The following is an 11,619-nucleotide window of genomic DNA, read 5'->3' on the forward strand; positions in this document are numbered from 1 at the left end:
GATATTTGGGCTTGGGTTTTTTGGGCTTGGATTTTTTGGGGTGGATTTGGGGTTTTCTTCAGTTAGATTTTGGGTTGGATTTTGGGTTTTTGGGTTGGATTTTTGGGGTTGGACTTTTTGGATTGGATTTTTTCAGTTGGTTGGGTTGAATTTTGGGTTGGGTTGTTTGGGGATTGGGTTGTTTGGAGTTGGGTTTTGGACTTTTTTGGGTTTGATTTTTTGGGTTGGATTTTGGGGTTGGGTTTTTTGGGTTTGATTTTTACCCCTGCATGGGTGTGTCAGGCAGCCATTGTGACATCACAGTGACAGGGCCAGCGCTGAGTGTCTGGCGGTGGTGGCATGGCAACCGCCGATGTGCTGCCCGCAGTGGTGGGGCTGCCATCGGCAGGGACATGTTCAAGCAGGTCAGGTTCCTCCAACGCCGTCCAAGCTGGCCTGGAGCCCTGGGATTTTGGGTGGGTTGGGTTGGATGTTGGGGTGGATTTTGTTTTGTTGGGTTGGATTTTGGATTGGATTTTGGATTTTTTTGGGTTGGATATTTGGGCTTGGGTTTTTTGGGCTTGGATTTTTTGGGGTGGATTTTATGTTTTTTGAGTGATATTTTGGGTTGCATTTTGGGTTTTTCAGGTTGGATTTTTGGGGTTTGATTTTGGGGGTTTGATTTTTCAGGTTGGATTTTTCGGGTTGGATTTTTCGGGTTGTTTGGGTTGAATTTTGGGTTGGGTTTTTTTGTTTGGGTTTTTTGGGATTGGGTTTTTGGGGGTTCGGTTTATGTTTTTTTGATTAGATTTTGGGTTTTGGGGACTCGATTTTTGGGGTTGGGCTTTTTGAACCCTGGGATTTTTAGTTGTTTGGAGTGGATTTTGGGGTGGTTTTGGTTGGTTTTTTTTGGGTTGGGGGTCTTTGTTGTTGGGTTTTCCTTTTTGGGCTAGATTTGTTGGGGTTGAATTTTTGGACTGGGCTGTCCCCAGGGCCCTCCATCCCCCATGCGTTTAAACTTGGCTGTCTGATACCAACCAAATCCCTTTGATTTGGCTGAAAATAAAAGTATTCCAGTGCTTGACAAACCTTTCAGTGAAGAAATTTTTTTCCTACTATCCAATCTAAATCTTCCCTGGCACAACTCCTGGCCATTTCCTCTTGTCACGTAACTCGTTACTTGGGAGAAGACACCAACAGCCACCTCGCCACTTCCAAGCCTGTAGTGCTGCATTGGGTTTTCGTGACCCAAGTGTAGGACCCGGCACTTGGCTTTGTTGAACCTCAGACCACTGGCCTCTGCCCATCGATCCAGCCTGTCCAGATCCCTCTGCAAAGCCTTTCTACCCTCAAGCAGGTCGACACTGCCAACCAACCTGGTGTTGTCTCCAACCTTATTGAGGGTGCACTCGATCCCCTCATCCAGATCATTGATAAAGACATTAAAAGGAACTGGCCCCAGTTGTAGGCCCTGGGGAAAACCACTTGTGACCAGCTGCCACCTGCATTAAACTTTGTTCACCACCACTTTGGCCACTCTTTGGCTCAGCCATCCAGCCAGGTTTTCACCTGGCATAGAGTACTCCCGTCCAAGCCACGGGCAGCCAGTTTCTCAGGGAGAATGCTTTGGGAAATGCTGTCAAAGGCGTTTCTAAAGTCCAGGTAAAGAACATCCACAGCCTTTCCCTCATCCACTGAGTGGGTCACCTTCTCATAGAAGGAGATCAGGTTTGTCAAGCAGGACCTGACTTTCATGAACCCATGCTGACTGGGCCTGATCACCTGGTTGTCCTCATGTGCCACATGATGGCACTCAGGATGATCTGTTCCATGATCTTCCCCACACCGAGGTCAGACTGACAGGCCTGTACTTCCCAGGATCCTCCTTCTGGCCGTTTATGTTGATGGGCGTCACCTTTACTAACCTCCACTTAACTGGCACCTCCCCGCTTTGCCAGGACTGCTGATAAATGATGGAAAGCGGCTTGGCGAGCATCTCCGACAGCTCCCTCAGTACCTGTGGGTGGAACCCATCTGGCCCCATAGATTTGTGTATGTCTAAGTCACTGGCCAGGCCAGTCTTCTTCCCCACCAGCTTGTGTTTAGGCACATGGGGATGGCCTGATCCTGTGCCTTTAAAAGTTCCTTCTTGAAAAACGTCCTGCCTTCCTGGACTTCTTTTGCCCTTCAGGACTGCCTCCCAGGGGACTCTGTCAACCAGGCCTCTCAAAAGGGCAAACTAAGATAACCAGGTCCAAAGCCCAGAGAGTTATTGCCATTAGGCACCTCCTGATGGTGGAGGGAGGGGAAGCCCAAAAGAAGGAACTCCGTGACACTGGTATGGTTCAATAGTTTGCATCCAAGCTGCAGTGTTCAAGGGCAGATGGTCAGTGGAGGAAACAATGCTTCAGGAGGTTAAAAGAAGATGAGACAGAGCGAAAGAACATACAAGGACGAGAAAAGAGGTTCATGGGGACATTCGGGCACAGGCTGGAAATAAAACAGAAGATAGGAGAGGAGAATCATCTGAGAGCAAGAAGACATCCTTTGATGTACAGAGAACAAACTTGCTAAGTGAGTCAGAGTAGGAGTGCACTATAAAATGTATGCCAGTTATTGCATTCGAGCTCTTTACCCAAGAGCCTCTTTACAGTCGATGGAGAAAAAAATTGGTGTTTCTCAGCCGTTCTTACTCTAGTCTATTTAAATATATCTTTTAGGATGTGCTAAAAGGAATTCTACTGAAAGATAAAACACCTCAGCAAAGTAGCTTTAACCTTTGTCTCCTAACCTTAGGAGAGAAACAGAGAAAGCAGCGTGGAGATGGTGACAAATGAGGAGAGATGTGGGAAGTACAGGTAAGCAGGACAGCCAGAGAAAAGGGGAAGGTTTGGTTTTCAGGGAAAACCAGAGCCAAAGAGGGCAAAGAGGAAAAGCCTGTGTTAAAACTATCCTCTTTTCAGGACTGTCTTTCCATCCATGCTTGAACTTTGCCAGGTAGAACAGAAAGCTTTGTAAACAGACTCCTCCTCAGTCACTGACCACTTTCTGGCTGAAAACCAGTTTTGGTAAATCATTCTGGCTGTGAGGGGGAAAACAAAAGACGATTTCAAAAGCAACACAAAAGAGGGGAAGAACCAAAAGTGATGGCAGGGAGGAAGGCCCCTCCTGTGCAAACCAGGGATGAGAACAGCTGTTTCCAGCTTGTGTGCGTGCCTCAGCCTGGCAAATGGGGAATGCCCACGGCTTGGGGTAGCCGTGCCCAAGGAGCTGACCTTGCTTGCCCAGGGAGAGAGCAGTGTAGGGGCAGCAGTGAGGGACTTAAAGGCAGAAAGAAGGAAGGAAATATCAGGGGGTGTCAAGCAACAGTGAGCTAAGTTGAGTTTTGATCCTGAGGCAGAAGAAGAAGGGGGATGTGCTGTTTGGTGCTGGGATGTGGAGCTACATACAGGATTCCAGGAACTCTGGGGCTTGGAAATCTTGCGTAATAAGTGAGCATTAGCAAGGCTTTGGAAGAAACGGGATGGGTTGTGGGGAGCTCACAGGCACTGGCAAATCCTCAGAAACCCACAGCTTGGTGTTGGAAGCAAGGGAGCAGACCCAGGCACAGGAGAGTGTAGCTGTGTTTTGGGGATGGCCAAGGGCCTTGGTGGGGCTTTGACACCCCAAGAGAACGGAGACCCTTGTCTGCTCAGCTGTGGCTTCTGTCTCATCCACTGAGCTCAATGAGAGGACACCAAGTCCTTACAGCTCCAGCGCCTTGTTGCCTCCTCACCCACCCTCCCCAGAGCCTGGGAGGTTCCTACTGCTGACCTGCACCTGGCATCTCATCACTGCCACATCACCTTGCCCCCAGCAAGAGCCCAGAGCACCCTAAGAAACAAAGGAGCCCCCTCTGCAGGAGAGAGGGGACTGACCTTGGCCAGCCTGCTTGGTGAAGAACATCAAGGCCTTTCACAGTGATTTCCACATTTAAGTTTTCTCCTCTACCAAGTGCCTCCAACTTTATGCTTCACCAGACCACAGAGACAAGAACTTTGTCTGCTCCTTCCCTCCATGGTCTCTGCAGTGAGGGACTTCCGCAGGGTCTGATAACACCCTCAGAAACCTGGAGGTTAGCTGCTTTTACTTCTCGAGAGGCTTGCTGAGTCTTTCAGGATCTGCAGTTCAGGAACTCGGCACCAGAGGGCTCATTATCACACAAAATACAAGAAGGAGCCACGTCTGGGCACAAATTTTGTTTAGTCTTCAATTCTTTGGCTCATTAGAGACATTTCAGGAGTGCAGTCAAAATGAAAGGATGTCCAAGCAAAGAGAACAAGTTATTTAAATGCTTGGTTTTGAAGAGTCGTTTCTGCATTAATCCCAACACATTTGGGTAACAGAAATGTCTTCGGGAAGAGTCTGCCCCATCTAGACCCATGTGGATGGACTGGCACAGCCACCCCCAGCAGGGGGAATCCCCATCTCCTAGGCTGAGGCACGCAGTCAACATGCAAACCTCTGCAGTGCCCACTTGTTACAGGCCTCCAGGCAGAGTGTGACTCATTCCACATGACCCTCTGAGCCTCTGTCAGCTCATTGTGCTTCCTCCACCCATCCCTGCAACCCTCAAGCCTCTGGGAGCTTTGGCTTTGGCATCCTCCCGACATCCTGGGGCCAGGTTTCTAAATGTCTCCTCTGCAGCTTCCCCGCCTTCCACCTCCTGTGTGCTGCCTTTTTGCCCTGCAGCCCAGTCCGTTTATACCAGCAGCCTCCTGAGATGAGTGTTTCTCTTCATGGTATTCCAAGACATCATTCCTGTGCTTGGAGGAGGCCGTCCTGTGATGCCTATATGATTTCCCGAGCTCCTTCACCCTTCAAAACTCCTTGCCATGACACCACTTGCATCAGTCCCCCGAGTACATCAAAGTCTTCTCCTCTGGAGCCACCCACGTGTGTTCCTCTGCTGGCCTTCCTCACTCCTCTTTGGCCTCTGGGACCCCGCTATTTCCTGGTCACTACAGCAAGGCTGACACTAATTGTCACATCCCTGACCAGCTCGTCCTTGTTGGCCAGGACCAGGTCTAGGTGAGCATCGCCCTTCCTGGCCCAGCAGGCAGCTCTGCTAAGAAGTCGTCTCATGATGCTCCAGGCTGCTGGCACCTTGTTTCTCTGCCTGGCCAGTGAATGCCTGGGCAATTACTGTTCCCCACAGGAATCTCCTCATTTACCTGGAGACTTCTTCGTGTTCCTGTTTAAGACTTGTTCTACCAAGGCCTGGGAGACCTCACTGGTGGTAACTGAGGCAAAGAGGACATTGAATATCTCGGATCTACCTACACCTACTCCTACTAAATTCAGCGCTGCTCCTACATTATTCCCTTTTCTTCGTTTAACTGTTCCCGAATTACCAAAGATCCTCTTGGTGCCCTGGAATTCCTATTTGAGATTCAGTTGAGTTTCGATATGCACCACTGCTGGATCTGGAGGATGCTGCCCTGGAGGACAAGATGTATCCAGGCACACTGTGAAATCTATTGGTCTTTTCATTGATTGTATCATCAGGGCAGTGAGTAAAGATCCCCGTGTGACGTGCTCCATGTCCATGCAATGCCTGCAGCTGTTGTGTGGAGAAGGGACAGACCTCGCCTCTCTGATGACTGATGACTGAATGCATCAGTCAACGGCACAAAAGCACCAAATAGAACGCTCTAGCATGCCATGTGGGGCATCTGTGATGCATCCGCACTGAAAGGGAATTGGTTTCCTGTAGGTCCTGTGTGGTCCATGCCAGCCCTGGCACCTCATGTAGCTCTGTGGGCCTGGATTTGAACATTATATTGAGTTGCTGCCCTGAATTCTGTTAGGCAAAGTGGGGCTGAACATGGCACAAATGCCATTAGAGTCACTGGAGATCTGGAAAATTGAGCTGATGGAGCAGAGAGAGACCAAGCTCTCCCTGTGTCCCAGGACTGCGGTCGTTCATATGAATACCCCTAAAGACTGCCATGAACATACAAGTAGGAGAAGATTGTGGCAGGGGGGTTGGACTAGATGATCTCCAGAGGTCCCTTCCAACCCTATGATTCTATGATTCTATGATTCTTTTGGCCTTTATTTGGCCTCAGCTGTCATTTCACTCGGCCAAAGGAATTTCCCACAAGGCTCATTCAGGGTCCCTGAGACATTGCCCTGTCTCTATGAACAGCTCCAGCAGAGCTTGCAGTTATCAGCACACACCTTTGACCACCCCTGACACCTTCAATGTCACCAGGCATTGTGTCCTGCTCTCCATCTCCATTGATGAGCACAGGAGCTGAGACAAGGAGCTCACGTGCATGTGCGTATTTTATGCACACCTGAACACCTACGGCAAGAGGAATCCCACCTCCTGTGGGTTGTGGCAGGCATGGAAGGCAGTTGTGTCTCCTTCAAATGCCAGGAATTGAAACGCAGGATGAGATGAAGCACAGATTCAGCTGAATCCCTTCCCTCAGCAGGGGTAAGGGAGATGACTGCCTGTCACTGTCTGGGAACACTTTCTAATAATAAGAGCAAAAAAGGTGATATTTTGATGTAACTTTGAGAGGAGAATCAAAAGTTCTGGAAAGAAGTGTCTCTGCCCAGCTGAGGGAGGGAACATCAGTGGTGACTTCATCCTGTTTCCCAGCAGGTTCCCCTGGAGCCCCAGGGAGACCTGGAGGGAGCCCCGAGGGGGCAGAGAAAGGGCTGCCTTGGGCTGGTCCTCTGCTGCTGAGCTGGGCTGGGAGGAGGCCTCCTGGCATGGAGGGAGCTGATGGCAAGCGGGCAGCGCTGCAGAGAGACAGCTCTGCCCAGGAGCAGCTCCTCTGCCAAGCGCAGCAGGGCTGAGGGCACTGCCTGCAGGCACCCGAGAGGAGCCAGGCACAGAGAGGATAAAGGCAGCTGGGAGCGGGAGGAGAGTTCTGAGCTCGTTCTCTCCTGGCTTCTCTGGTGTGGAGAAGGAGGCCGTGCTTCCGAGCAGGGATGCCCTGCTGCACCATGGCAGCGACAAGGAAGGAGGGCTGCCTTCTGCGAGGGACTGTGGCAGGGTTTTGAAGACAGGTGGGTGTGCAGGCAGGGGTGCCCAGGGCTGTCCTTGAGAGCAGGGTCCCTGCAGCCCAGGGCTCTGTGTGCCGGGGCAGGGACTCTGCTGCTTGCCAGGGTCAGCTCTCAGCCTGCCCAAGGAGTTCCCCCCCGAGCGTCTGTGGGGAGAAGCTGTGGGGAAAAGGAGAGACTCCCCTCAGGGCAGGGTCCTTTGGCTCTTTTTCGAGTGTGTGCTGTGTGGGTCAGGGCTGCCCACAGCTGCAGATCTCCCCCAGAGCACTGGCAGAGGCAGCATTTACAGAGGAAAGACAAGGCAGGGGCTGCCTGGAAGATGAAGACATTGCAGGGTCTGTGCTCTCAGCTGTCTCCTGAGGGAAAGGAGCTGTCACTGGTCCACTGAGGGATCAGCAGATCTGCCAGAAAGCTCACAAAGTGCCTTCAGCCCCTCCTCTCCCTACACACAGCACCAGCAGCACCTTTGCTTCCAGCATCAGGCTTTCTCTCCTCTCCTCCTGAGGAGCCACAAAGAGGGAGATGGCCCTGGGCAGTGCCCTGCTGCCAGGAGGGGTCTGCAGGGCAGAGCTGAGCCCCCAGCGGGTGGGATGGGCTGTGGGAGCAGGGACAGGGAGGAGACGTGGGCACAGAGCAGCAGCTCCTGGCAGGGGCAGCTCCAGGCAGCAGAGACATGGGCAAGGGCTGGGGGAAACTGCCAACACGCACTGGGGAGGGGGCGTTCAGGCATCTCTCTGTTGGTCCTTCACTGGAGATGTCTTCTGGGTGTTCTCTGCTGGGCAATGAGCTGACTCTCCCCTCAGAACACCTCGTCTCCGGGACCCCAGACTCTCTGCTTTGCCTGTCCTGCTGGGCTTGCCAGCTGCCCCCAGAAAGGCAGAGCTCTCCTGTGGGATCCTAGGGAGGGCTGAGCCTTTCCCTGGGGGTCGGCACTCTCCTCGCAGAGTCCTTTGATTGTCTCTGTGAGGGGTTGTGTCCTGCTGTCTCCATCACAGCTCTAACTCTGGTTTGGGAAAGAGAAGAATTTGTATATTTGTCCGTTCAAACAGTGCTCCGCTGTTCCCATATGAGTTCAGTTATTTGTTTGGGTTTGGTTTTTAAGAGGAATTTGTGTGTGAAGTCATCTTCAAGGCAGCACAAGCAGAAGCGCAGGGCAGATGGAAAAAAGACTGATGGACACTGCAGCTCTCCTGACTCTGCACTAAACCACAGAGATTAGAGCCCTGTGTCCGGTCCTGTGTTAAGACTCCACATTTTCCACATTTTCAGTCATAAAAATAAGGATTTCTTCCCCTAAAAAGAACAGTTACCAGACGTGATGGTAGAAAATCAAAAAAACACAGAAAAGGAGACTGTCTTTGCTATAAGGCGTCTGTCCTAATTTTTTTCTGTTTTTTTCCTCCTTTGGACAAGGCCCCCATTCTAAGAAAGAGTAAATGTCCAACAGCAGCTCCATCACCCAGTTCCTCCTCCTGGCATTCGCAGACACACGGGAGCTGCAGCTCTTCCACTTCGGGCTCTTCCTGGGCATCTACCTGGCTGCCCTCCTGGCCAACGGCCTCATCATCACCACCATCGCCTGTGACCACCGCCTCCACACCCCCATGTACTTCTTCCTCCTCAACCTCTCTGTTCTTGACCTGGGCTCCATCTCCACCACTGTCCCCAAATCCATGGCCAATTCCCTCTGGGACACCAGGGACATCTCCTATGCAGGATGTGCTGCACAGCTCTTGTTCTTTGTCTTCTTTCTTGCAGCAGAGTATTGTCTTCTCACCATTATGGCCTATGACCGCTACGTTGCCATCTGCAAACCCCTGCACTATGGGACCCTCCTGGGCAGCAGAGCTTGTGTCCACATGGCAGCAGCTGCCTGGGGCAGTGGGTTTCTCTATGCTCTCCTGCACATGGCCAATACATTTTCCCTGCCCCTCTGCCAGGGCAATGCCCTGGACCAGTTCTTCTGTGAAATCCCCCAGATCCTCAAGCTCTCCTGCTCACACTCAGACTCCCTCCGGGAAGTTGGGCTTCTTGTGGTTAGTGTCTGTTTAGGCTTTGGTTGTTTTGTTTTCATCGTGCTGTCGTATGTGCAGATCTTCAGGGCCGTGCTGAGGATCCCCTCTGAGCAGGGACGGCACAAAGCCTTTTCCACGTGCCTCCCTCACCTGGCCGTGGTCTCCCTCTTTATCAGCACTGGCATTTTTGCCTACCTGAAGCCCCCCTCCATCTCCTCCCCATCCCTGGATGTGGTGGTGGCTGTGCTGTACTCCGTGGTGCCTCCAGCCGTGAACCCCCTCATCTACAGCATGAGGAACCAGGAGCTCAAGGATGCCCTCTGGAAATTAATGACCAGGTTATTTTCTGCAGCAATAAACTGTCTCCTGCAAATCACTCATAATGTAATTCATTATACGCCAAGCCCGTCTTCTGTAGGTTTGGTTAGGGGTTAGGTAACTGTGTGTTAGGTTTGGTTGAGGGTTTTGGCTTTTTCTTGCCTTTTTTTTTTTTTTAAATTATATACTTTTGTCCACAAATAGATGTCATTATTTGAGATTTTTTTTTTTTACTACCTATCTATCCAAATTTCTGAGACTCACAGAGTCATGCCCAAAATCCTTCTTCTCAGGCCTTTTCTGGAGCTGCAGGGGTAGAGCCTGAGCGCCGAGGAGGAGGGGAAAGAATCCCAGTACTTGCAGAGCACCAGCACTTGTTCTTTGCGGGGCTGCTCTATTTTCACTTCCACACTCGCCTTCTGAGCCCCTGTGTTGATCTAAGGCCTGAGTGCTCTGGCAGCTTGGTCATGGTGCTGCTGTGTAGCAGCTCTGTGATCACAGGCAAGGAGAAGCAATGGGCACCTCTGAGAAAAAGCTCGTCTGCATAACAGAGTTTCCACCATGAAAGGGGATCTGCTCAGGGCAGCGCAGGAAGGATCAGGTCTTCTTCCACAGTTGCTGTCAAGAGCGTTCCTTCAAACGTGCCCTGGTGAGGGATGCCCAGTAAAGAGGTAAAGAGTGTGCGTGTGCAGGGTGAGGGCACACACAACAGTGTCCTTGCACAGCCACACCTCCAGGGACAGAACTGAAGGACCAGCAGAGCGGGGTCTGGTCTGTGCCTTTGTTTGCTGGACACCCCGGGGAAGCTGTCCCAGGGCAATCGTCACAGAACAGACACCTGAAACCACCATTTGCAGAACTGGACGCCTACGCAAACCCAGAGAGGATGTTTGTCTGCCTGTGGAGAGACACCGAATAACGAGGTCAGAAGTCCCTGTTTGCATGGTTCAGAGGAGATTTCGGCATGCACACCGTGTGCATGTGGGGACATGAACCCGAGAGAGCACAAACACCAGCAGCTGTTCTTAGAAATGCCCGAAAGTGCTGTGGGACAGGCAGTGTCCCTTCATTGGAGAGTAACGTCCCCTGGGAAACCCCCTGAATGCAGCACTGGGATGGGCTTCCTTGAGCCCAGGTCCCTGTGTCCATTCCTCACGCCGTGGGGCATCTCAGAGAGGTGCCGAGCAGGGAGACACAGCGCGGGGCTGAGGTGCTGCCGGCCTCTGGGAGTGGCAACAGGAGGCCATGGAGTCTGCTGCAGGGCCTCTGCCCGTGCCAGGGAAGGACTCGTGTCTCTGAACAGCCCTGCCAGCGCCCTGACAGTGCTGTGTGTGTCTCCAGGAACAGCCTGTGTGCTACCTCACCCTCCCCTCTCTTCATGGCCTGTCCCTTTGATTACACGGTGTGACAGAAGCACCTCTGTGGAGCATCTCCCCTGTGCAGTCCGAAAGGGTTCTGCAGGCGTGAGCGGCATTGCCCTCTAGAAGATGGCATTTCTCACCTCTCACAGAGCACAGAGCACGTCTAGGGAGTAGGAATGCAGTGAGAGACACACACTCTCCATGTTTCACCTCTCTGAACGTCCTTCACAATATTTTTAAGCACCTGACAGAGAAGCAAATGCCCTCAGTAGGAGATTTCCTCAACCTTCAGAAAAATTCTATTCCTCCTCTCTTCCTCTTGAGCTGCCCCATGACAGTGGTCGGGAAGACCCTCCCCATTGTGAGGTTGCTCCTGGAAAACTGTGAAACCTGCTCCAGCTCCACACCCTGACTGTCCCTTACTGGGGACAGCACAATCTCTGCTCACAGCAATGGGTCGTGCTCTTTCCTGCACCTTTGGCGTGTACGGAGTGTTTCCTGATGGTGGCCCCATCCTACGATGACGACTGGGCTGTATGCCACCCCCTGCTCTCTGCAAGGCTCGGGAACTGGAAGGGTTGTCTCCAGAAGAAGGCTGCACCTTGGCTGGGGGGATTTCTGTCATCTACAGCAATCATTTCCTTCTTGTCCCAGATACATGTTGTGGTCTCCATGTCCTGGACCACTTCTTCTTTGTGGGAGTGAAACACTGGAACAGGTCACCCAGAGAGGTTGTATGTACCCAGTCTCTGGAAACATTCAAAGTCAGGTTGGTCAGGGCCCTGAGCAACCTGTCTAATTGGAGATGTCCCTGCTCCCTGCAGGGGGTTGGACTAGATGACCTTTAAAGGTCCCTTAAAACCCAACCCTGTTTATGATTCTGTGAT

The 11,619-nt window shown here is 51.8% G+C and overlaps 1 protein-coding gene across 1 annotated transcript; it reads left to right on the forward strand.

The window, feature by feature from the left end:
- Positions 1–8,819: 8,819 nt before the first annotated feature.
- Positions 8,820–9,985, forward strand: LOC141737332 (olfactory receptor 14C36-like). The gene has a single exon (XM_074572015.1). It carries the CDS (start codon positions 8,820–8,822, stop codon positions 9,486–9,488), a length of 669 nt encoding a protein of 222 aa, XP_074428116.1. The 3' UTR covers positions 9,489–9,985.
- The last annotated feature ends 1,634 nt before the right edge of the window (positions 9,986–11,619 follow it).

Source organism: Larus michahellis, unplaced genomic scaffold, assembly GCF_964199755.1.
Source record: "Larus michahellis unplaced genomic scaffold, bLarMic1.1 SCAFFOLD_34, whole genome shotgun sequence".
NCBI classification, from domain to species: Eukaryota; Metazoa; Chordata; class Aves; order Charadriiformes; family Laridae; genus Larus; species Larus michahellis.

Bases quoted from the DNA above. Each gene is read 5' to 3' on its own strand.
- LOC141737332 (XM_074572015.1), top strand. From the start codon at position 8,820: ATGGCCTATGACCGCTACGTTGCCATCTGCAAACCCCTGCACTATGGG.